Here is a 26,585-nt window from a genome sequence, read left to right as displayed (position 1 = left end):
CTGTAATGATCTATGCCTTTTCTAGAGAAAAAAATTAATATAAACAAAAGAAAGAGTTGTTATCATAAATTACGAACATTTTTAAAGACCGTAATCCTGTTTGAAAGGCTTTAGTTATGGGAACAATTTGAATCTCTTATTCTCTGGTCCTTGGCAATCCCTTTGTGTAAGCCTCACTTCCAATGGATTTTCCTTCTGAGAACGCATGCTCAGTTGCAAGCTGGTTAAATACAATTTCGTCCTTACTAAAAGAGATGGCAAAACAAGAGACTCAGCCATAGAACCTGTGGGTAACCTGTTTAAATACGGATATGAGTTTTAGATTTTTGAATCCATATGTGAGGATAATGATATTTTATGAACGGATCAAGTATGTTTGTGGGTCACCCGTTATATTTTTCTTATTTATCTTCTTCTTCCTCTTCAATATCAAATTTATAACACACTCAATATAAATTTCACATATTTTCCCTTTTTGTGGTATGAAATAAATCCAAATCTATCCTAAAATTAAAAAAATTATTGTGTTAAAAACAAATTTAAAAAATATGAGTATTAAATACTTTATTATAAATTTTATTCCTTTTTTAATGTCAAGATTCTTCAAATTTATAAAAAAATATTTTTATAATTTAAGATAAATTTTCATTTTCTTCAAGAAATACTTATGTATTTGAAAAAAAATTAAAAAATACAAAAAAATACATTAAAATAATGAAAACAAAAAAATAGTAAAAAATTAATATTAACGAGTAATTTACGAGTTGACCTGTATCGTAAAGTTAAATACATGTTTTAAAAATTATTACACATATAATTTGATTATTTTTTATTTATATCTATATCGATTCGATTTATACCCAAGTTAACCTGTCTGTTTGTTGAGTCTACTTAATAAGACCTAAGATGAATGTTGTGGGTTGATAATCATAAAAATATGTTTTACAAGTGTTAGCAAAGCATGGTTCTCCTAGTCCTGCTGAAATAATATTCTTGGCCTACAAATTGTGATATTGACAGACATAATCAAGTGTAAACGCAATCTTTTAATGGAAGTGTCAATAATTTAATGTAAAATAGTGGCTTAAAACATATTTGGATGAAATTGTTAACATCATAAATAAAATAAAATAAAATTGATTATTATATAATACAAAGTTCAATGGGAGAATTTTGCTCAAAAGATTAATATTTGAGTTAGCAAGCAATTATATAAGTTGCAATAGATCAATTTCGTTTTATCAAATTATATTATTTCATAACAAAATGTATTGTTTTATAATAAATTTTGTTTTGACATGGTACAACTTGTTTTATAATTTTAATTAATTTAAGTCATGTCAAGATAATATGATTATAGCTCCAGTTTAGTTGAAAAAGAGAAATTTTTTTATATGATTTTAATTCATATTGGGTTATGGTTAGAGATTTTTTATCCAAAATTCAAACCCAACATGAACATTAAAAGGAAAATGCTTAATTTAAATTAGAAAAAAAAAAGTTTGGTAAGCGATATAAAACCTTGCCAGAAACCTTTGTTTTTTTTTTTATTTTTATTTTTTTTAAATTCTTCATCATGAATTCATGACCACAATATCTTCGTCATGGTAGGTAGCTATGCCTCTCATGACATCTTCGGCAGTGAAAATATTATCTTGTTTTTGTACTACTATTTCTTTTGGTAGTTTATTTATCTATTTTCTAACCAAAGCATTATTTTAAAAGAGAATATTGGATCTAGCTATTGTGAAGTTTAGCAAAATTGGAATTTAACATGTCATCTTTCGCTTTGTTACATTTATTTTACAAATAATGTTTGATTCAGACCCACTTCTTATATTTAACACATATATATTCAAGTATTACCAAGTTCAGTCAATTTTTCTCCGTCTTTCTTCTTGTATGTATGCATGCAGCAGCTGCACAAATTTTATGAAAGAGCTAATGCATATTACATCATGCATCACACTTGATTTTACTATCTATCTATATTTATGGCAAACCAAAATCAACCCAGATGACAAGTACTTGTTCTTTCGACTCTCTCATGTTTCCTTTTGTTCTTTTTACACTTCTCTCCTAAAAAACAAAAAGAACTTGTTCCATACAGCTCAGCTTTTGCTATCTTCTCTCTACCACACACTTGAAAGGTTGAAACAGAGAGCAGACCCGACAACTCTAACCCAATTGAAAGGTAATTGTCTTGAGCAAGTTTGAGTGCTATTCATGGAGAGAACTCGGCCTCGTCACAATTCTGATGGAGTGGGGTTGCTATCATGCTGGGGTCGGCTCAAGTTGAAGCTTCCATGGAGAAAGGGAGGAACATGGGATACAGATACAAGAAGGCAGCAGTCAAGTTTTGGGTGTAATATCGCAGCAACTTTCAGGAACAATCGACGGCCAAAACCAGCTGGTGGTTTTAGGTATGACCCTATAAGCTATTCTCAAAACTTTGATGAGGGGTGTTGGGATAATGATGATGTGGAGTCTTTGTCACGAGGATTTTCTTCTAGATATGCTGCTCCTTCAAAATTACTCGAACATAAATGATTATATTATTATATTGCTCGAGAGTTACTTGTGTATATATATTGGTGGTGTTTCTATCCTTTGACAGTAATAAAGGGAACATAAAAGAGCTTTTTATTAAAGAGTTACTTCTCTTTCTTTTGTGCTTACAAATTATATGATGTAGAAGTGGTATATATTTAGTACAACACAGGACAACCTTCAACAGCCACACCTTCAGTAGTTGGGCACATAGCCATGTCACAGTGCTCACCTTCTGAGCCCCACCAGTCATGAAAGCCAACCCAGCATCTAAGGCCGCTGAAAGAACATAATTGTATCTGTGCCACATAACCTTTCGATACTTAAAGATGAAGTAATTGAATATCGTTCCAACCAGTATCCAGCTGTTGAAGTTGAGAGTTGTAGCGGGTGGAAGCGCATGTCTATCTCCCCAAAGCACCGGAAAGTGGATGAATGCAATCCATCGGTGCTGAGGGAATGCTTTGTACAGCAGCCAAACAATTACAGGAGCCAACGCACCTCCAAGGAAGAACAAATTGAGAGCTGAGTAGTTTCCCTCTCGCTGCCAAAGATACGATTTGGGCCAACCAAGCTCCAGACAACAGAAGCATAAAAAAATATACGTTCTCCCGGGCATGTCCAAGGAGAGTTCCGAGGAAGGAGCTCATCCTGACATATGTTCTCCACGGTTGTCAGCAGGTAACAAGCCTCTATAATGTTAACTGTTCCCGCAATTATGATTCCTAAAATCTTTGTGATCAGCTAAAAGACAAAATTATTATAAGGAGAGAGTTATTACTACTATTTTGTATATGATTTGGATTATCAAACCAAAAGAATATATAAATAATATTATTTTATTTTTAATTTAAAATCACTTAAATATATATCAAATATCAAATATCGATCAAATATTTAAAAAGTTACGCATAATTTTATCGGTTAGAATATATACCTGGACGATAAACATTGCTTTTTGTGGGAATCTTCATGTAATGGCCTAGCTTCAAGTCACTGAGAAAGGAAATTGCCTGGCCCACGCTTATATAGCCATAAGTCTTTTAGCAGACATTAGCTATTGGTCTACCTGGGTAGATAATACCCATGAGGTACTCTGAAAGAATGTTTAACCCTGGTGACAGCCAATAAAAGCAACCCAGATGAAAAAAGGATGTGCCAGTGAGTAAAACATTTCAAAATTTCAGTTCCTTATATACTTAGGTCTGAGAATCTAGATACAAACTTAATGTTGGAAAAAAATCAATATTTTTACCACGTTAGTTGTAGCAATTATAATGCTGACTGGAAGGGTGAAAATTAAAGCAAGGCCTGTTGCAAAGACGAATCCCCACCACGGCAATTGAATTTCTTCTTCCATGAAAGTTCATAGCAGGAGAGAGAGTATCACTGATACTACAAGCAACGAATGAAACCACCAGTTTGGTGTGGGCTCGTACTTCATCATTAACTTTGCATGAATATCTTTCTTTCGCTGTGTAGAATATCTGAACTGTGCATATATATCCCTGCCAGAACAAACATGCTGTATTATCCTTACAATGATAAAGATAACCAACAATTAAATTCCAAGCTTCTTAGCAGTTACCTTCCGTAGAAGAATGCCACATGAATGTAGATAAAATAGCCGTTAAACCAATTCCATATGAAAGAGCAAAGAACATGCTCATGTATATGTGTCCATCTTGCTCATAGGCAGGAATATCTAATTCAAAATCGCTGTTAATGATAGCTGAGATGTTATATATTTGGCTTGCTTCGTCGAATATATGCGAGGAAAAGACTGGAAACGTCTTGGCATCATATCGAATGAATCCCTGGTGGGCAATGGAGGTTACAACATACATCACCAGGAAAAAGCCCACAGAGACATTGACAATGGCGAAGAAGGGGGTGATTACTGGGCTGCAAGGAGACGAATCCATGACTACCCAGTCGAGGGAAAAAGCCCCAAGACCAAGTCCACTCATGCCCGAGCCTAATTGTTGGGCCAGTGTTGAATTTGGGAAAATCCAACTCACCCAATGAAAGATTGACAAAGTGGGGAAAATGCAGCCTGGAAGCCAGGACTGCGTACCAGCAGAAGCTGCATATAAGTGCAATCAGGAAAACTTTCCCTTGTGACATACAATTGTCATCTCTCTGATGAAAAGCCCTGTACGCAGATCAACAATGAGCTACCTTTTAACAAGGAAATGGACTCGTTTGGGAGAAGGGAATTCCTGAAGAGAGGAACCTGAACTAGACTACAAGGTCACCACATGTCACCCGGGTCAACAACGTACTTCCTTAATACTCCCGCCCAACCATAACCCGAAATCTATTCCCACACATTGATTACAAGATTATTAATTATACAATAATCAGGTACAACTCAAACTAAACATTCAAGTGAAACCACACCAACCTGAGTAGAAATAACAAGCATCAAACTAGCCAAGAAACTTTTATGCCGATGATATAAGGCCCTTATAATAGTGACAACACTGACAGCATAAGCTGATCCGGCACCGAACCCTGCCCCGGCATTGGCAAAAACAGAAATCAAGACGTGCTCCTTCACATTAAACGGCCCCGGGTTCAACGTGAACCCCTCTTTACCGAATCCTGGAATCCTGAAGGTCTTTTTGGGAAAGAACTTTTTCCATGAAGCGTCCCAATGGGAGAGCTGCCGCCTGGACGGAGATCATGGTGATGACTAGAGGCTCTGTGCGAAATGCAAAGAAAGTGTTTAAGGACGAAAGCAGGATGCAAGACGAAAGGCCTAAGGACAACACTCGAAAAGTCCACACGGGAAGACACGGGTCGTCCCCTGTTGACACCATTAGACGGACTTCTTCTATCGGAGATAAGTCGTCGTATTCATCCTCCACCGTCCCGCCTTTCATTGCCGGTGAGAGAGCTGGTATCTATGATGTATTATAAACTAGTATATAAAGACAGAGTAACGAGAATGAGCAAAATTAGGGGAGATGAAGCAGCTGTTTGTGTTAGTTTTGCTGTCAACCTTCTGTTTTCAGATCTATTAATTTTGGTTACTTGCTCCTGTTTCAAGAGACCTGTCGCCTGCATTGCCATACAATAGCATCATGTATCCATTACATCCAAATAAAGCAAATATCTCTATAATTTGTAAGCAATTTAATATTTCTTTCGTCTCACCTGACTCAAATTTAGTCCTAAAATATATTATTTAATTTTCCCATTTGATTCCAGTGACAATTGAAATTTTTGAATGAACGATGGACTTCGGCTAAACCACCATACTCACCCAAGGTTGGATGAAATGACAAATTTCCATTCTATTAGTTTGAATAAGTGAATTTCCCATCCATCAATTAAAGTCAACCAATAATTTTAACAGTTAAATGTATATTAAAGTTAATCATTAATTTTAATAATTAAAATATAGTTATGTTATTTTATTAAAATATTAAAATATAAGATATAATTAATTGTCATTTTGTCCTCAATATTTGAAATATCATAATAAGACCCTTGCTAAACTGAGCTACAAATAGTAATATGAGGTGTAACCGTTATTTCTCAAAACTTGTTATGGGCAAATGGATATTTTGTCTATCATATTTTAGAAATTGTCATGTTCACTCCAATATATTTTTAAAATATATTTGTAGCTCTAATAGATTGTAATATAAGTGTTGCATTATGTCTAGTTCTTTTAAGGTGTAATTATAATCTTTGAAATTGTTGAAGGATATATTAAAATTTGAAATTTCAGAAACACCCCCAACCTTTGTTAGAATTTTCACAATAATAAAATTATGCGCATATACTTTTGAGTATATAATTAGATATATAGATAATGTATTATAATATGACTGAGGTGATTTTGAATTGATGATATATCATCAATTGGGTATACATTATTTGTGTCATCAAGTTGCTTATCCTATTATTGAAATTTCTTGGGCCATTATAAGGCCTGTTAATACCTTATGAGATAGTTGTAGGTATAGGGCATACGTTGCTGGTCAAACAGGTGTTTGGGTTTTATGCGTAGAAGCACTTTGTTGTTATCTCCTTTAAGGAAGCAATAGCCCTACCATAATATGCACATATTAGGCTTGAGATCCCTTACTTAAAGGCCCTTATCATTGTTGTTATCACTGTCAACAAGAACATGTGATAACTATGTAAAAAGTTAAGACTTGATGCTCTTAGAGGATTAACACCACATATGAAGTTGGATTCATTATAATTTCTATAACTTAGAGCTCTTCTATTTCATCTTTTGTGAGCAATATTGAAAATTGTCTTGTGATGAAAGTATTAGGGAAGGCAAGTGTTATTTTGTGTAACGGGAGGGAACTTTACTTGAAATGGGGGCCCTTCCTCTAGCTTCTAACTTTATGCAAGTTTTTGTAAACCAATTAGAAGTACATAATACACATAAGTCTTACGTAAAAGAGACCATTATATCATTAATTAGAATTGTAAGTTAATTTTGTTATCTATTATATATAATGTTTTTATGTAAGATAATATGCGAGTGAATAATAAAAATGAGAAAGTTTTAATGTGGTTCAACCAATACATAGGAGTCTATGTCTAAAATTATGTTATTTATTTTTGAAAATAAATATTCTAATAAAGTTTTGATAATATTTAAAAAAAAGTTATTCACTTTTTAATTGTTTTTATTTTTATGTTTATCTTTTATATTTGTATGATAAAAAAGAAGGGTTGTAAGTGAATAACCAGATAATTTGTCATAAATAAATACTTTATAGTATAACACAGGGAAACACTTACCATGAATCTAAGGCCATAACGGGGAAACAACGTTAAACTATTTTATCCCAAAGCATACTAGAAACACCCAATTAGACAATACAGTTATACTTCGGCGCAAGCAATATTAATTGATAAGCAATATTATTCCTTGAGAACCAAAAATTCGCTGGGGTCCAACCAAACCCCAGATAACAGATGCATCAAAAAACACTCGGTCATTGGGACATGTCCAAGGGCTATTCTGTGGGAGCAGACCTCTCTTACATATGTGATCAACAGAGTCTAAAAGCCACCATGCCGCTCCCAGATTAATTGTTCCAGCTATGATTGTTCCTATCAACTGAAATCATAACCGTAACATGTGAGATTAATTGCATTTTTAGACAGATAAGCATGAGATTAATTCATAAAGAGCAGAGAACATACCTGAACTAGGAACATTGATCTTGGAGGGATCTTCTTGTAATGACCCAACTTGAAGTCACTAAGAAAAGCGATTGCCTGACTCATGCTCATATATCCATATGTCTTGAAACAGACATTGGTTATGGGTTTCCCCGGTTGTATTACTCTCATAATATACTCCGGGATGATATTCAATCCCGGTGTCTGTAGTTGAAACAGACTTTATTATTATTATTAATTATATGTTTTATTCAACAGGACAAAGAGGAAATAGAGTTGCAGGGTTATTTGATTTGTTGTGGCAGTAATGATGCTGACTGGAAGGGTGAATATTAAGGCAAGGCCAGCTGCGAAGATTACTCCCCACCATGGCATCTGGACCTCCTTGCTCAGGGAGATGAAGAGTGCGAGGGAGATTGCCATGGTCACAACAAGAAGCACATTAAACCACCATAAGGGTAGGTCTGCGTAATTCCTCTGCATCAATCTCGTGTGAATATCCTGCCTTCTGGTAATGGAAGCTCTCAATCGATCGTAAATCTCACTGCGACGTTACAGAATTTAATATACATAAACGAAGTAACGGAGTCTTAATATGTACGTGTGCTTACCTTCCATGGAATAAGGTTACATGAGAAAGTGTAGATGTAATAGTGGCAAAGCCAAAGCCGTAGGCGAGAGCAAAGAATGTACTCAAATGAATCCTCCCAAGCTGCTCGTATGTTGCCAAATCCAACTCAAAATTCTTATTAACTATCAATGTAATATTATACTCTGCACCTTCAGCAGTGTACAAATCTGATGAAAATAAGGGGAAAGTTTTAGCACTGTATAAATTTAGCCCCCAATATGCTGTTGGAATTACTATGTATACTATGAGAACATATCCCACGGAGACATTGACAATGGCGAAGAAGGGACATATCAGAGGGCTGAACAAGAAAGAAGCAATTGCTGTCCAGTCCAGAGTAAAGGCTACAATCCCAAGACCATTTAGGCCCGACCCAATTTGGTGGGCAGTGACAGATTTGGGGAAAGCCCAACAGATCCATGAGATGCTTTGTAAGGATTGGAACAAGTACGCAGGGAACAAGCACCAGCAGAAACTACAAACAAGTACTATCACAAAGAACTTCACTCGTGATACACCATGCTCCCGATCATCTACTTCTCTTTCATGCAATGCCGTGAAGGTTCAGTGAAACATTAAATCTTTAAACATATGTGTATAATGTTGTTTCGTTGAAATACACCAGAAATCGGAAAAGTTTCAAAAGCTATAAATGTTGAGCTGTCTTGCATGTTACAAGCACAAACAAAGAAAATTTGCAGCACTTAAAAAGATGTGGCCTGAGAGGAATTAGTACACCCTGATGTGCAGATAGGACAAAAGATAAACATTAAGTTATCACATGGGAAAAATTATTAGAATTAAATAAACTCTATCTGTATAAAATAGCTAGCCGAACTAATTTTTCCACCGCAAATGTATGCATTGAAAGAGACTTGTTTTCTTCCTCTTTCCATTTTCTGTTTTCTTTGAAATTTTATTCAAGTGGTCATCGCAAATAATTAAGTTGCATAAGGCCGTTGGCTAAAGCTTTGAAAATTAGCAATGTCCAAATTTTGAAAAAGATGGCCTGCCTTCTCATGGACTGAAAGCCTCAACGTATGTTTTGGGATACCCAAGTCAATATTGCTATCTCAAGTTAATATCATTTCCCTGTTATTCTTAAGATGACTCATTAGTCATTAACTGAGAGCAAGGATTGGCCAGGGCACAAAAACTTGGTTGAACCATGATCTGATACGAGATTCTCTATAACAAAACTTATCGGAGAAACTAACGTTACATTTCTTCAGGATTTCGCTTCTATGAATCTGAAATTTTGTTGGTAAACTTAATTATAACTAAATGATGTTCTAATTAAGAGTTGATTAATTTTCTATGATGTTCCCACGAGAAAACTAAACAGATGCTGCAGATAAATCATTGACGACACTAAATTAAAGAGTACCGGAATAGGGAGATTAGAACAAGGGTACTAGGCCACCACATATGCGCCGGCTTCACCACGTACTTCCTTAGTAGACCCGCCCGGCCGTACCCCAAAACCTGCAGCATTTCACTTGCCAGAATTCGCTAACATCTTCGTGTAGATAAAAAAAATTTATTTATTTATTTTTTACTTTTCTTACTATTAGAGTATGTTCATAAATCTTCAAAGGAGTAGACGAAAACCTGAGTAGTAATGATAAGAAGCCAAGCCGTGTAGAAAGAGATATTCTTTATATAACCTTGATGATATTAACGATACCAACAGCAAAAGCTGAACCATTGCCGAAAGCGCTCCCGCATTTGCAAATATTGTAATCAACACATGCTTAAACGGTCCAGGGTTAAGAGAGAACTGTCTAGACCCAAATCCTGGGATATGAAACGTACGGGTGGGAAGAGCAGAAGCCAAGAACCGTCCAATGGGGAGAGATGCGACCTGGACGGTGATCTGGGTGATTACCAGAGGCTCCTTACGATAAGAAAAGAATTGGTTGACGAACGAAAGAACGACGCATGATAAGATACCGAGAAACCACATACGGAAGGTCCATACTGGGATTGTGGGGTCGTCTGTAATGGGTACGGTTAACCTTACTTCCTCTACTGGAGAGAGGTCATCTGAGTCTATTTCTAATGGATTGGGATCACCTCTTGTGAAACTTTTGGGTGGGGCTTGCACAACGAGAGAGAGATCGGGTGAGTGTAATACAGGTTCTTCTGTCATATTTTCTGTCGGTGGTTCTGTGTGCACAGTTTCCATTAGCTTAGATGCTCGTGAGGTGGTTTGCTTAGTGTAATATGTGGAGTTGTATTTGGTGAACAGCCTGATGGTATATATTGTGATAATCCTCCAATAGGCGTGCTTTAGCCAGCCGGCCAATTATATTGGTTTAACCTTGATTTGTAGGTATTGCTGATTCAATTACGGGAGTGTCGGTCTGGCATTTTGTCTGTGAGTAAAAAAGGCTCCAGCAAGCGTGCATATATATGTATGTATCTGTATGTATGGATCCATTTAAAAATATAAATAAATATATCTTATCATGTAATTTAATGATTTGATATTATTTGAAAGACAAAAGACTTATTTTCATTTAAAAGTTTATTATATTTTTAAATTAGTATTTATTATCTATTAAAAACTTAAACATTTACTTATAAATTATTAAAATTAAATTTCAAAAGAAAGTTATTATTTTATTAATAATATATTAAAAATTATATTTTTTTTTCAGTTTAAAAAACTAACAAATTTTATCATAATTAAATTTTGAAATGTTATATTCTCTTTTCTATGGTTTTTTTTCTCCCTCATTTTTTAGCATCAATTTCACTCTCTCTCTCCTTTTTTTTTGATGAAAAACATCATTTTTATCATAAACAAAAATGATCATGTTAGTCTTTAAATGAAGATGACACACTAGAAAAAGGGGGGGACAAAGTGAAGCCAACTAATGGTGATGTCAAAAATGAAAGAGAAAAGAAAGAAAACATACAGAGAAAAATATAATATTTTAAAGTTTAATAATGAAAAAAATTATTAACTTTAAATTTAGAGGAAGAATAAATAATATTAATCATTTATATTAATTTTAACATTTTATAAATAGATATTTGATTTTTCAGTATTAATTTGAAAGAACAATAAACTTTGAGTGAGAATAAATCTCTTGACTTTTTTATTTTAATTAAATATAAAATTATCTAATTATGCAATAATATATATATATATATATATATATATATATATATATATATATATATATTCACACATAATTTTATTATCATATTAAACATACGTATTTAAATCCGTACTATCCATTTGGGCCTTACGTTGCAAACCTTTTAACAGCTAACCTAACACTACTAAAAGTAGGTAATGAAATGAAAGCCTTTGGAGAAGAAACGATGTCGTTGAATTCGATTTGTCGATGTGACGTCACATCACAACAAACCCTTGCCCCCTTTGCAGGGCCAGCAATTTTTAAAATTTATAAATACAACCTCTTCACCAACCCCCCCCGACTCACAGGAACGGTGGGCAGAGCAGAAGTCACTTTGCCAACCCAGAGAGAAATGGCTGCTACAATGGCTCTTCGCAAAATATCATCCTCCGTCCGTAACCCACTCAAACTTCACCTTAATCGTGGTTCCTTCCGTTACATGGTACTCCTCGTAATCCGTTAACTCTTTTTATTTTATTATTTCCTTCGTTTTCCATTGGTTTTTTAAACCTCTTACGTTCATTTTCTCCATTTTTGCAGTCTTCTTTGTCCAACCAAGAACTAGATGAGAAAGATCAAGCAGCTCGTGATACCGTACGATTCGTTTCTGCCTTCCATTTATTAGATGCTAATTTTATGTTTTCGGAAGCGCCTTAGCTATGGATCTATGTGTTAAGAATTCATTTCCAAGTTCTGCTGGATCCATCTTTTAGTTATCTTATTTGAAACCATTCATTTCAGTGGATTAAGCAATTGAATGCTCCGCTCAAGGTGATCGATCCCGAAATTGCTGACATCATTGAACTGGAGAAAGCTAGGCAATGGAAGGTATTAATATATTCGATTGCCAGTCTTGATGGACTTAAAATGTCCGAGTTATATGTTATGATTGTAAACTCAAATTTTGAATGTGTAGGGACTTGAATTAATACCATCAGAAAATTTTACTTCAGTCTCAGTAATGCAAGCTGTTGGCTCCGTCATGACTAACAAATATAGTGAAGGCTATCCGGGTGCTAGATATTATGGAGGAAACGAGTATGAGAAGCCTGATTAACTTTTTATTATTAGGCAATCTGTATGCAAAAATGGATTAATACAATAGATATATCTAAAAAGAAAAATAAAACGAGATTTGGTTCATATATTATGTGTTATGGAGTACAAGCTGTTAATTGTAAAAGAATATTTCAGTTATCTTTAGTTTTATGTCTTACATGGTACTCTGATTAATGAAGTACTATTTGATTAGGTATATTGACATGGCCGAGTCATTATGTCAGAGGCGTGCATTAGAAGCTTTTCAGTTAGATCCTTCAAAATGGGGAGGTAAATGAATTGAACATTAGATTTGCTATTATTCATCATACATTTTTTGTTGTCACCAAAGAGGTAGCCTGGTTGGTTAGATCTCTTGCAAAGAATTATATATTTCATTTACAGTACTAGATGAGATTTGTTAAGAGTAATTTGTACCTTTTATTTATTTATTTATTTTTTATTTGCAGTCAATGTGCAACCATTATCTGGATCCCCTGCTAACTTTCAAGTTTACACTGCATTGTTGAAACCTCATGAGAGGATAATGGCCCTTGATCTACCTCATGGTGGGCATCTTTCACATGGTTATCAGGTGCCTGCATATTCCAAGAAAAACTAGTATTTGTATTCCTTGAATAAGCAGCTCTATTATTTTTAATTTCTTTAACTATTCTAAAAAATTATTGACAACCTGATAGTCTCCATTTCTACATGAAGCAAAATTTTCAGCTTTAATGGAAGCTTACAATAACATATCAAGAGCAGTTTAGAAGCTTTATAGCTATTTGCAAATGTTTGAAATTAAGTTCATACTTGAATTTTGGATGTCCCTTAGATAAAAATGTATATGTTACTATAGGCTATAAAGTCTATGCTTGGAGCAAATAACCTACAAGTTGCATAATATTTTCTGTTGTGCAGACAGATACTAAGAAGATATCTGCTGTGTCTATATTCTTCGAGACAATGCCATACAGATTGAACGAGAGTACCGGATATATTGACTACGAACAGGTAACCTCTCATTTCTATCTTTTTCAAGTTCTTGCTTTGAAGAATCAAGTTCTAATTTCTCTGAAGTGCTGCTAGTGTTATTAAGGTCTGACATTCACCATAATTTGGGCGTTCAAGATTAGTCAATGTCAACCAAATAATGACTTAAGGATTAGTGCAATATATCGCTCACCTTTATTGCCACACTACTGAAATAGCTGTACAACAACGGTCAATTCCTTTTGGAATTAAAACTCACTTGTGATGTTGCGGAATAAGGCAGAGCAAGAGCTAAAATGCACACGCACACATAATATATATCTTGGATTGCATCCATTTTATTTCAAATTATTGGAAAGTGAAGTTTCACTTCTGTTTGTAAATGGTTGACTTATGTGGTTACAGTTGGAGAAGAGTGCCATACTTTTCAGACCAAAACTTATAGTTGCTGGAGCAAGTGCTTATGCACGGCTTTATGACTATGCACGCATCCGTAAGGTGAAATTCATTTAAGTTGCTCAATTCAACAACTGTTGCTGTAGTATCTTGTTACAATTTTATGACAGAGGATCTTGGCATTTATTGATTATAATTCTGATGGCTTCTGTAGGTCTGTGACAAGCATAAAGCAGTTATGTTGGCTGATATGGCACACATTAGTGGGCTGGTTGCTGCAGGCGTTATCCCATCTCCGTTTGAATATGCAGATATTGTAACAACCACAACACATAAGTCACTTCGTGGTCCACGTGGGGCTATGATCTTCTTCAGAAGGGTGTTAAAGAGATAAATAAACAAGGACAAGAAGTAAGTCAGACTTTTTACTATAGATTTTGTATAGTAAAAACTAGCCTTCTCTTTTGCCATAGATTTTACTATAGCAAAGGTCTGAATCTCAAACCTAGGAAATGCTAATACTGTTCTGACAAAAACTAACCTTGTCTTTTTAATTGCTTCTCATTTGCAAGAATTTTGCAAATCTGGTTTCTTTCATACATGGAAATTCAGGTTTAACACTTAAATTCCTTGAAGAAGTTATTTAACATGGAGTTCCACCCTACAGGTTATGTATGACTATGAAGACAAAATTAATCAGGCAGTCTTTCCTGGGCTTCAAGGTGGGCCACACAATCACACCATAGCTGGTTTAGCAGTTGCACTTAAGCAGGTTTGTTATTTATTTGTTTTTATTAGAAGTATTTTTCCAAAGAAATTACAATCTTTTACTGATTTTGGCCTAGCCCATATTAATTAAGTTTTATCGATTATTTTGGGATTTCAGGTCAAGACTCCTGAGTACAAGGCCTACCAAGAGCAAGTTCTCCAGAATTGTTCACAATTTGCTCAGGTATTCTGAATTTGCTTTTCTGACTTTCCATTGACGGCCATTGGCTGCAGGCTTCAATGCAGTTCTTAATTCTTTGCTTATTTTCATTTTTGTGTTGTAACATCTTGTCGTACCAGAGTAATTTATTCAGTGAATAAACTAATAAGCCCATTCTAATTGCAGAGTTTGTTAGAGAAGGGTTATGAACTAGTATCTGGTGGAACTGACAACCATTTAGTCTTGGTCAACTTGAGAAACAAGGTAGAAGAATCATTATTTCCTCTCTTGCAACTGCTTTACTAAAGTTTGATTTATTTCATAGGACTATTAATAGACTATGCTGATTTTTCTCTCCATTTGTACAAGAACAAATTTCAGTTGTCCTGCTAAAAGAATTGGACTCAAAGCTGTTTGTAATAGGAAAACTTGTCTTAATATATTTGGGGAAGAAAATTTCTCAATCCCATTACTGTGCAGTCTACAGTCAGACAATTTTAAATGTTGAGAATGACAAACTTCCTTAAATTATAAACTTGTTGAACCAAATTTCCATTCAATACTCTGTTGGAATTTTGGTTGACAGGGTATAGATGGATCAAGAGTTGAAAAGGTTTTGGAAGCAGTACATATTGCAGCTAATAAAAACACTGTTCCTGGGGATGTTTCTGCCATGGTACCTGGTGGTATTCGAATGGGTATGCCTCCGTCCTCTAATCATTTTTCATTCTTTGATTTTTGTCCAACTACTTGTATTTACAGCATCTTGTTCTCTGGCGCTCCAGGAACTCCTGCTCTCACATCTAGAGGGTTTATTGAGGAAGATTTTGCCAAAGTAGCTGAGTTCTTTGATGCAGCTGTGAAGTTGGCCTTGAAGATCAAGGCTAATACCAAAGGTTCTTTCTCTATCATCATATCTTTGGGTATCAGAAAGTAAATATTCTTCATCTAATCATTGAAAACATTTTGTACTATAATTAACCAGGAACAAAGCTGAAGGATTTTGTGGCAACTCTGCAATCGGATGCCAACATTTTATCTGAGATTTCAAAGCTCCGTCATGAGGTTGAGGAGCATGCAAAACAATTTCCAACAGTTGGTTTTGAAAAAGAAACAATGAAATACAAAGACTGAAGATTTCTCTTTATAATTCAAGGTATGTCAATTTGCTGATCTTCCAACATAGCATCCTGCACTTAAGTTTTTCCTGTTAAAAGCAGATGAAGGGGTTGCCATGATTATGCCTCTATTGCATTGTTTACATCTCAAAACAATTTATGCATATTCATTTGTTTCCAAGCAGGAGGTGTCAGGTTATGCCTTGAATTTCCCTGTTGTAAAATTGGTGTGAACAAAATGGAGATTTGGAGATTACAGCTTATTGAAATGGGAGTATTTTGGACTCAAGTAAATGAATTCCAGATCATAAGAATATTCGATCCCTGATGTAAATTTATATTCAACTGAGCTTTTGTAATGTATAAATATGAAGTCTCATTTTCTTTTTGTTTCATTGCAATCCCTTTTTATGATCCAGCTGAGGAGTAGTAGGATTCAATAAATTAACCAAAAAGAAAGAAAAATGAAAACGTCCTTCGATGTCAAGAGCCGTAATCTAATTTGTAAGTCATAGAGCAGTGGCCAATGTGGCTGAGGTTCGCCTATTCCATTTTGCTAGCGGGTAATATCTGGGAGATGCTTATGATCTCTAAGTTCCAATATCAAATGTCACTGAAATAAGCTGGGGTTCTTCATAGATTTCCAGATATATGGATGGGTACTCTTTTAATAATTTGGCCGTAATTCCAAGAACGTGGGTGTTTAGGCAGTAATACGAAAATCGTTTGGAGGACTATTTCTCATTAGACTTTTGCTTTAATGATATTTCTTTAACTTCCGTTAGGTTAGGTTAGTGAAAAATGTTTTTCTTCTTAGGATAGATAAAAGGCCAAAAGACTTATTTCCGCCCAAGTTGTGATCTATTTCTAAACTCTTAGTTTTAAAAACTTAAATATTTATTTTTCTATGAAATTTTTTTATTAGAATTAAAAAGTAAAATTATTTTTTAACAAAAAAATATTTAAAAAACTAAAATTTTTTCTTTTGTTTAACAAACTAACAATTTTTTAATTCAAAATTTAAAAAATTATTTTTTTTTAAGGTTTTTTTTTCTTTGTTGACTGTCTCTGTTGACAATTAGCTTTCTCACCAACTTGTTTTCCCTTGAAATGCTAACGTCTAATGACTATTTTCGTTGGATGAAGATAAATTCATCCAACAAAGACTTTGTCGTTTTCGTTTCTTTAGACTAGATGAAGACGATTTGTCTTTGTTTGACCAAAGATTGACTATTTTCGTCTCTTGAATAAGTTTCATGCCTAATAAGTATGATTTCATTTGAATTGTGCCATCTCGGTGTGATCTCAACTAGAATTGCAATATTTTAGTGTGATTTTAATTAGAATTGTATCATTTCAGTACTATTCTAATGATAATTTCAATTATAATTTATGTGATTACAAGCTTGGGATTGATTTAATTGTGGTTAGAATTTTTATTTTTTTAATTTATAATAAGAGTGTAAGGGATAATTTCTTAAGTTAGTAAAATAAAATATAAGTTTTTTATATTTTAAGACTGTAAGCAGAATTAATCTTACAAAAATATTCTTTAATTATTAAAACTAATGTTTGAATTTTGACAGAAAGCGAGAAATGTCGTTTTTAAAATTCAAGAGTTGGAAAGTGTTAGTAAGACCAAAAACAGGTGGGAAATAGTTGCTCTGCCCAATATTATTCATCCAATCATAAATTAAGGATAATAAAACTATGTGTACTTATTTTTTATATATAATTTGAATATAAAATAATGTCTCATTATATAATTAATTAATTTTAAATTAAAAATATAATAATATTTAACCATATAATAATAAATTATTTATATATTTAAATTATATATAAAAAAATATATGCCGGTAGAGATAACAAGCTTAGATTGTCTCTTAAATTTATTGGGCCTTAAAATAATATAAAACTCATAGGTGTCTGCGCATTTGCCGAACGTATTTCATCCAACTCGTACTTGTTAACTGATAACTGACATGGTCCATTCCTTCCCACCAGACCACAGCTCTATCCATTCCCCGCCACGCCACCCACCACAAGATGTAATTCTTTAATTTTTATTCTAACATCTCTCTTGTTTACTTCTGTTCATGGCTTCTTTGCCTTTAGTTACTGTTAATTGCACTCTTAAACTCGAGCCACATTTCACAAAACCGCCGGCACCTTCCACCTCTTTTCCCACTCACAAGGTACCAATCATTTATCAAATCTCTGTTTTGGTGTATTGGATTTGAAGAAACCGATTTCTTAAAAAGTTTCTTCTGTTATTTGTATTTGTTATCTTATACAACATGATGAAAGAATTGAAGCTCAAAAAAGATAAATTTTTTGTTTTTCTTTTTAAAGAGTTTTACTTGTTCTAAGGGACTGAATTGGAGCAAGTTTTTACTTATTTTTCTTTTTGTCCTAGTTTGGTTTACTATATTAATTTCAGCAAGCACTAATCATCACCTTCATCTGATTTCTCAGAATCCTAGCATTTCCTATCAGAGAAATCAGACAGTTAATCAATTGAATGGAAATTCAGAACTACTTAGGTCTCTGGATTTTCAAGAAGCTCTTACTATGATAAAAGAGGGCAAAAAGGTTGAAACAATTTATTATGTTCCTGTCCTGCGAGAATGCATAAACAGGAATTCAATTTCAAATGTACAGGTTGTTCATACTCACATCATAAAGACTGGAACCCATGAAGACTTTTTTGTCATGACATTTCTCGTTAATGTGTATGCAAAATGTGGATATATGGAAGAGGCTCAAAAGGTTTTTGACAATCTGCCTAAAAGAAATGCTGTTGCATGGACAAGCCTGATGACGGGTTTTGTCCAAAATTCACAGCCAGAGCTTGCAATTCATGTTTTTCTAGAGATGCTGGAAGCTGGAGCTTATCCTACAAATATCACTCTTGGAACTGCTCTAAATGCTTGTGCCTCATTGGAGTCTATTAAATTGGGGAAGCAAATCCATGCCTATATTGTTAAGTATCGGACTGAAGATGACGCTAGCGTTGGAAACTCACTTTGTAACTTATATTCAAAATGTGGCAACTTGCGCTCTGCTGTTAAAGCCTTCAGGAGAATTAGGGAAAAGAATGTGATTTCATGGACTTCAGTTATATGTGCTTGTGGTGAAAATGGTGAAGTTTCAAAGGGGTTGAAATTTTTTGCTAGGATGCTTTCTGAAGGCATTTTACCTAATGAATTTACAGTAACTAGCATATTGAGCATGTGTTCTACAATGCTCTCTCTGCGTTTTGGAGTACAACTTCACTCTGTGAGCATTAAACTTGGCTATGAATCAGACCTCCGCATAAAAAATTCCATCATGTATTTGTACCTGAAATGTGGATCACTTGATGCGGCAAATAAATTTTTTGATTGCATGGAACATGTCAGCTTGGTGACATGGAATGCTATGATCGCAGGCCATGCCCAAATGATTGATCTAGCTAAGGATGAAATTTCGGCTTACCATAGTGGAACTGAGGCACTGAAATTTTTTTCAAAATTGAATCGGTCAGGCTTGAAGCCAGATTTGTACACCTTTTCGAGTATCTTGACTGTTTGTAGTAAATTGGTGGCCTTAGAACAAGGGGAACAGATTCATGCTCAGGCCCTTAAATCCGGGTTTTTGTCTGAGGTGGTTGTGGGAACTGCTCTTGTTGGCATGTATAACAAATGTGGAAGCATTGAGAGAGCAAGCAAAGCATTTGTGGAGATGTATACTAGAACATTGATATCATGGACTTCTATGATTACTGGTTTTGCAAATCACGGCTGGAGTCAGCAGGCTCTACAGCTTTTTGAAGATATGCTGGTTGCAGGAGTTAGACCAAATCAGATAACTTTTGTGGGTGTTTTATCAGCTTGTAGCTATGGTGGAATGGTCCCTGAAGCACTCAGTTACTTTGAGATGATGCAAAAGGATTACAAAATCAAGCCTGTGATGGACCATTTCGTATGCCTGATTGATATGTTTGTAAGGTTAGGTCGTATAGAGGAAGCTTTCGATTTCATTAAGCAAATGGATTCTGAACCCAACGAGGTTATTTGGTCGCTCTTGATTGCGGGATGTAGGAGACAGGGGAATAAGGAATTAGGATTTTTTGCAGCTGAAAAGCTAATTCAACTTAAACCGAAAGATCCTGAAATATACCTTATGTTGTTGGATATGTTCTCCTCTGCAGAAAGGTGGGAGGACGTTTCCAGGGTGAAACAAGCAATGGAAGAAGAGGAACTAAGCAAAACACAAGATTGGAGCTGGATTAGCATTAAAGGCAAAGTCTATCCATTTAAGCCCAATGATATGCTGCATCCTCAGAGTGCAGAGATGTACAAGTTATTGGATGAATTGTTGGACAAAGCAAAGGCTCTTGGGTACGAATCAGAAGAAAGATTTGAGCTAATTGAGGACGATGGCGAGGAAAAGACTTTCTCATCTTCTGTTTATCACAGTGAAAAGCTGGCCATTGCATTTGGGTTGTTGAACACACTGAATGTTGCACCGTTAATAGTTATTAAGAGTACCACCATGTCCAGGGATTGCCATATTTTCATGAAGATTATCTCGTCACTGACAACTAGAAATATCATCGTTAGGGATAGCGAACGGCTCCACAAATTTGTTGCCGGACATTGTTTATGTGGAGATTTTGGTGCCCGTCTTTGAAAACTTCGATAAAATTCTAAGTATACTCCAAAATATTTTTACTCGTTTAAGAATGCTATCATACTTTTTGCAAATGTGTAATTTTCCCTATAATCTGTTCTGTAACAGTTAGCTAATGGTGATAAAAAACTGAGTTCATAACAAACACTAACCATACAGTAAAAAAAAATATTTACATGTATCAATTTTGAAAGCCGATCTGAGAGATAATCCTGAAGCTGCGATGCAAAGAGGTCAACGCTTTTTACTCTTTGGCTTGGTGATCCTTGGTTTGCTTGATTCAAAAGGTGGTTTCCAGATGATATCCTCAAGATTGTTATAGAAGTTCTTGTAAAACTGCAAATGCAGATAAGGGATCCTTTTTAATCAAACTTTGAGGTCAATTTGGGCCATCTGATGAACAGAAAACTTACATTGAGGTATTCACTGGCATCTCCAGCAGCTTTCTGAATGTCTACCATAAAAAATGTGGGGGCAACTTCAAATATCTTCACTCCATACATTTTATAAAAGGAAACAAAATCAGCCAACTAAATTATAGAAAAACTGGATTCTCGTCTAAAGTAAGGGTCGAAAACCTACCTCCAAGATGACTGAGAAATGAGCGGTCTTGTTTGCAGAAAGACCTTCCACTCTCATCTAAACATTGAAACAAATCTTGTTTAATGAGTTTCGGAAAACCACTCAGGATCACTTTTTCAGTTTAAAATTAAATGAATATATAAATACATAGGTAAATATTAAGTGAAAGTAGAAAAATATAGTGGTCTGATACTCCACCTTATAATTACGAATATGCGTCTTAAAACCCATTGATTGTGCAACAACTTCCATGCTTGACAAAACAACCTTTGCTGGCTTCTGTGACACAAAGCGTGTCTGATGCTTTACAGAGTCCTGTTAAAACATCAATAATTTAAAACAAAAAAAAATTGTGACTGCAGGTTCCCTAATTTGGAAAGTGTTGAAAGGCGATTCTTTTTGTTTTTTTAATCTTGGTCATCCAATTTTACGATAACTCAAGTAGGCCTCAGAACAAATTAAGGAAATTTAAGCAGTACAATGAGACATTCATACCTCTCCACGGTCAAATAGTGTTGCAAGGTTCAAACCTTGAGATAAAATGATTAAGTCAAAGGCATTGAGATTCAAAGGGCCCATGTCCTCTGTCCCACATCGCTCATTAGCCTGCCCTTCCTACAATAAACCACATTACCGATAATGTCAATAATATACCAGATCACCACAACAATGCATCTGAACACAAGAACCTGATATGGGCACCGCCTCTGTCAGTTAATAAGGACGCCAATCAAAAGGAAAAGTTCAATTGAATATGTTAGAACTCATATATACATTTCCCACAGGAAAAGAGAAAATAAAAAAGGCTGTGACCCAAAGGCAAGATCGGAAGGCTGTCACCTTAATGCAAATCCAGCCACTAAGAATATAAAGCGTGGCAGAGCAGGAGAAAATGAAATGGCTATGGAAAGAGTTGAAAAAGCGGAGCAGGTATGGGAAAAGGGAAGCAGGTGAAAAAACTAAGGAAAAAGTGGGGAGAGAGTGGTTCTCTCGAATGCTGAGTATGTACTGTGGGGATTTAATTGGGTTTTTGTGTAACTTTCTGGAGAAAAATTAGTGAAGAGAATTGTAATTGATTAAGCCGTGTAGTAGATGAAAATAGTCATTGTATTGGAGAACTAATTTGTATTCATTCCTGGAAACGTATTCAATACAATACATATTTTCATTGTCTTATGTGTTTGTGTTTGTGTTGCCATTCCTGTTCCATTGTATGCTGTGTTGTGGTTGAGATTGGTACACAGGAGAGGCTGTGAGAGCTGAGGAAGTAACCAGGCAAGGCTCTGCTGCTGGCGGACTACTCAGGTACCCATCAGAATATTACAAATTATGAAAAGAAGAACCTGATATGGGCACAATGTTTATAGTAGGAGACTTCAGATTTGCTAGAATAATTGCACACAATGGGCAAGTCTTCATAAAGTAGTAGAACCAAAAGCATTTATGTAGTGATTGAAGTATTAAAAAAAAAAAAAATCTGTATTGCTCATGCCTTACCAACCTCAGGATCATCAAAGACAGCATTTACGTCATCCAGGTTGACATCTTCATCTTCAAGAAGTCTGACAGGAACATAATTCTTCTTAAACCACTCATCATCTCTGATCTGTTCAATCGTAATACGCTGCACACACATGTATACTAATGAACTTTAGAAACAGCCAGAAGAAGTATAGAAACTAACTAATGCATCTGAAGTCTCATACACATTTTTTATCATATCACAACACAAGGTAATGACACCAACCAAACAGTAAGAAAGTCATGCAGTAATGTCACATAAGGTAAATTTTCATTTTCATACTAGCACCAGGGACTAGTTAGGCAAGGTAAAAGGAAAGACCATGCAAACAAAAAGCAGATTCGTAAGTAGAACGCACGCCTTTCAGGTAGCATGGGACAGTAAAATCAGAATTATGAGTATCAATTTTGGTGATAAACTCTTAGAGAAGGTGACAGCAGGGAAATCGGAATTTGGAGCATTTAATATGGCTTCCTTAAGCCATTAAGATAGAAGAGGCAGTGATCAGGGTATCCTGGCATTACTCATGATCACATATTTAATATAACGGGGTTGAATAAAAGGTGCTAAACAAAGTCTAAATTTAAGAGGTCAAAAATGGCATGATCGAGGATCAGTGGATTATCACATACAGCAACACTATCATGACCAATGAATATGCAGAAGTTACTTCTACAGGAAATATGACCCACTTTGCCAACTACATATCAAGTTTTCGATGTACAAGTTATGAGTTTAAGTTTGTACAGAAAATCATCATTTAAGTAATTATGGTATCATACCATCCATATCTGTAATTCCATGTTCTTGATACAAATCATAATCACAAGAGCAGCCAAAAGTGTGCAAATATAGACATAATGGAAGCAATGTCTCTAAAGACAGTAACACTTACAGTTTCAGGATTTGGGTCTAAAATTCTGTGAATTAATGATTTGGCTCCCACTGGAAACCAGGACGGACATGAGTAATCAGCTTTTTCAACCTGCAGGAAGGAAATGAAACAATCCAATTAAAATCAACTCTAATGTAACACTGATACTGACGTCAAACTTTGGATGAATGCAAGCAAGAAAGATACTTATTGCACAATTATCATAAATAGTAGACCCAAAAAATGTAGTTCATGCCTTACTATATAGCGTGGTGAGATCAAGCTCATCAAATGGAAGATATCCAGCCATTAGAACATAAAGAATTACCCCACAAGACCATACATCTGCCACAGCACCATTGTAGCCCTTGTGACTAAGTACCTTGAGTGAAAAATGAAAACATTGATGAAGAAGCATACTTAGATATAAAATGCTGCAATCACATTATATTTCCTTTAATACTGGACTGACCATTCTGTTATTACCTCGGGTGCTACATAGTTAGGAGTTCCACATGTTGTCCGAAGTAGACTAACTCCCTATATGCATAAATTACCAGGTAAAGACTCATTATTATCATTCCTCTTAACTATGCTGCTAGTAAAAGGAGGGACAGTTGTATTACTTGTTCTGGCAATGCACTTAGACCAAAATCTGATATCTTCAAATTTCCTTGGGAATCAAGTAAAAGATTTTCGGGCTGTGTACAAAAAGGAAAATTATTGTAAGAATAAATTGAAACAGGGAAGCACTACATCATTTCAAATGCTACCAGAAGAACACCTTCAAATCTCTGTGGTAGACACCCTTACTATGGCAAAAATCCACACCATCAATAAGTTGTTGGAAGTATCGCCTAGCCTCAGCTTCACTGAGTCGACGATGATGAACCTACATGATCATAAGTAAATCAACCATTACACTTTGGAAACAGATAATAAAGTCAAGACTTAAACATCTTCAGATGTTAGATCCCAAATTAGACAACTTACTATTTTATCGAACAATTCACCACCTGTGATGAACTCCAAGATTATATAGATCTTTGTGCGACTAGCAAGAACCTAATGAAGCAATAAGAGTCAGAAGGGAATATGACTGAATAATGACGAAACAAGGTCAACACTAATAATCTCATCCACAAAATTATAAATATGCATATCCCATGCCTCATGAAGCCGAACCACATTAGGATGTCTGACAAGCTTCATTATAGATATCTCTTTCTTGATCTGTAAAAGAATAAATGAGTCATTTCAAGAAAAACATACTTGGATACAAGGCTGCATAAAATTGAAGAATCAAATTATACTAGATAGTAATTACAAAAAATTAAGATTATATGCTGACAATACCTAAAATATCAAAACCTGGAAACTACATCAAGCGAGAAATGCATTGAATTGGAAGATTACACCAAACAAATCAATTTTTTTCTTTTTTTAAAGTAAACAATACATCATTTACACTGCTTTATTTCTTTCAAGCAGCACCATGATTGTAAAGAGTTAAAAACTGCCACCCCCAGTACCCGGAAATTCATGGAAGTTAAACCAATGACAAATGGATCAAATCACACAAGTTTTTCTAAATGTCTATCCTGAAAGAACTCCGAATTGATGAGCACTTGGCACCAAATTCTATATCGGAAACAATCAGTTATTAGCAAGGCAATTCCAAGAGAAGAACTTAGAGTCAGAGTTGAGAGTCGAATCTCCGACGCTAATTCAACGGCAAGTCATTAATGAAACTCCCCAGCATACTTCACAGCCAAACAACATGGTAATCCTAAAGATTGAACTTTTAAACCCCCAAAAAAAAAAAAATCCCAAATTCAAGGCTTAACAATAGTTTGCCTACTCCTGCACAGAGTTTCTCCCAATGAACCCTGTACTTGGAAATAAACATTTGTGCCTTAAAAAGCCCAAAAAAGCAAATTTTTTGTTGGAAATTGGAAAATTAAAAGGAGACAGACAAGACATACCTGATCAGCCATCTTGTGCTTGATTATGGTACTTCGATCAAGAATTTTCATAGCAACACTTTCACCTGTCTCTGTATTTTGCGCGAACTTTACTTTGGCGAATGTCCCTTCACCGATCGTCCGCCCGACCTCGTACTTGCCCACTTTCCTGACCACCATTTTTACTACTTCTCTTCTCGTCTCCGCGGCTACCTTATGCTTTATCTTTTTTCTTCAAAACTCTAACTGAGGCTCAGCATATTAAATAGATAATGGGAAACCTTTTCGCTTTAAAAAATAGTAATTTTACTAACTTACTTGTATGATCAGACACACTCCAGATTTGATTTCAAATTTTGAAGAATAATACAGAAGAATTTATCAAGTCCAGGCGTTCAAAGCAGAAAAGGGACTCGATTAGTTAGTTGGTCCGAAAGTTCATTATTATTTTCTCAGTACATTCTTGTTTGGTCTGAATTTAAGTAAAATGGGAAAGCAGAGGAGAAAATTACAGATAAATTTACCGTACCTATTGAGGGATTAGATATTATTTGAATTAAATAATAAAATGACCAATCACACCAAACAAATGAAGTCCGAAACCTAGCACCACTACACTGACAATTCCCATATTGTTTTGATCTTCCTCCGATTTTGCAATCTTGTCACATAACTTTCTTTAATAATTTTTCCATTTCAAATGGCAAACAAGAAGCATACATATAAAGTCAAATGAAACTCTCTACGGCAGTTATGGGCCTTCTGGGTCTTCTGTTCCAAAAAACAGTGTCACAAAACTATGGGTATATATTTGCGGCTGATGTGAACTGCAAGGAGATCTAGGTCCTGATATTTATCCATTTTTTATAATTCTACTGTATCAAACAATGGAAAAGTAAAACAAGGCTGCAGCTCATCAATTTTTCTTATCAACAACAATAAATTTAAGTTGAAACGGTGAACCGTCGTTTTCTTGCTTTAATCAGAGATCTTG

At 34.9% G+C, this 26,585-nt stretch overlaps 3 protein-coding genes and 2 pseudogenes across 9 annotated transcripts; 2 read left to right on the top strand and 3 right to left on the bottom strand.

Annotated features, from left to right (window-relative positions):
• Nucleotides 1-2,620: 2,620 nt before the first annotated feature.
• On the bottom strand, nucleotides 2,621-5,438 carry LOC123229637 (annotated as a pseudogene).
• A 1,884-nt stretch (nucleotides 5,439-7,322) lies between these two features.
• On the bottom strand, nucleotides 7,323-10,565 carry LOC123229106 (annotated as a pseudogene).
• Nucleotides 10,566-11,774: 1,209 nt separating this feature from the next.
• LOC123228584 (serine hydroxymethyltransferase 2, mitochondrial-like) lies at nucleotides 11,775-16,367 on the top strand. The gene is given in 17 exon segments (XM_044653992.1): nucleotides 11,775-11,938; nucleotides 12,037-12,090; nucleotides 12,238-12,324; nucleotides 12,413-12,534; nucleotides 12,749-12,825; nucleotides 13,005-13,129; nucleotides 13,459-13,551; nucleotides 13,936-14,028; nucleotides 14,141-14,297; nucleotides 14,300-14,337; nucleotides 14,594-14,698; nucleotides 14,813-14,878; nucleotides 15,041-15,118; nucleotides 15,441-15,552; nucleotides 15,640-15,750; nucleotides 15,840-16,010; nucleotides 16,158-16,367. Coding segments are annotated over 16 exon segments (1,557 nt in total). The 5' UTR covers nucleotides 11,775-11,848; the 3' UTR covers nucleotides 15,989-16,010; nucleotides 16,158-16,367.
• Nucleotides 16,368-17,920: 1,553 nt separating this feature from the next.
• Nucleotides 17,921-20,807, top strand: LOC123229044 (pentatricopeptide repeat-containing protein At3g24000, mitochondrial-like). The gene is made up of 2 exons (XM_044654603.1): nucleotides 17,921-18,170; nucleotides 18,451-20,807. The coding sequence occupies exons 1-2, from the start codon at nucleotides 18,072-18,074 to the stop codon at nucleotides 20,647-20,649; spliced, it is 2,298 nt and encodes a 765-aa protein (XP_044510538.1). The 5' UTR covers nucleotides 17,921-18,071; the 3' UTR covers nucleotides 20,650-20,807.
• LOC123229045 (CBL-interacting serine/threonine-protein kinase 8-like) lies at nucleotides 20,673-26,327 on the bottom strand. 7 transcript variants are annotated; one of them, XM_044654604.1, is made up of 15 exons: nucleotides 25,910-26,318; nucleotides 25,613-25,837; nucleotides 24,798-24,860; nucleotides 24,621-24,692; nucleotides 24,412-24,519; nucleotides 24,254-24,328; nucleotides 24,114-24,167; nucleotides 23,884-24,009; nucleotides 23,649-23,738; nucleotides 22,724-22,855; nucleotides 21,727-21,846; nucleotides 21,430-21,546; nucleotides 21,232-21,288; nucleotides 21,063-21,137; nucleotides 20,673-20,985 (listed from the first exon to the last, which is right to left on the bottom strand). In XM_044654604.1, the coding sequence occupies exons 2-15, from the start codon at nucleotides 25,769-25,771 to the stop codon at nucleotides 20,884-20,886; spliced, it is 1,350 nt and encodes a 449-aa protein (XP_044510539.1). In that variant the 5' UTR covers nucleotides 25,772-25,837; nucleotides 25,910-26,318; the 3' UTR covers nucleotides 20,673-20,883. The 7 variants fall into 7 exon arrangements, 6 of the variants coding, with proteins under 6 accessions (XP_044510539.1, XP_044510541.1, XP_044510542.1 ...); XM_044654606.1 differs by having other exon boundaries at nucleotides 25,613-25,833; XM_044654607.1 differs by having other exon boundaries at nucleotides 25,613-25,823.
• Between the last annotated feature and the right edge of the window lie 258 nt (nucleotides 26,328-26,585).

This window comes from Mangifera indica, chromosome 11, assembly GCF_011075055.1.
Source record: "Mangifera indica cultivar Alphonso chromosome 11, CATAS_Mindica_2.1, whole genome shotgun sequence".
NCBI classification, from domain to species: Eukaryota; Viridiplantae; Streptophyta; class Magnoliopsida; order Sapindales; family Anacardiaceae; genus Mangifera; species Mangifera indica.
This window is presented reverse-complemented; position numbering and strand designations above follow the sequence as displayed.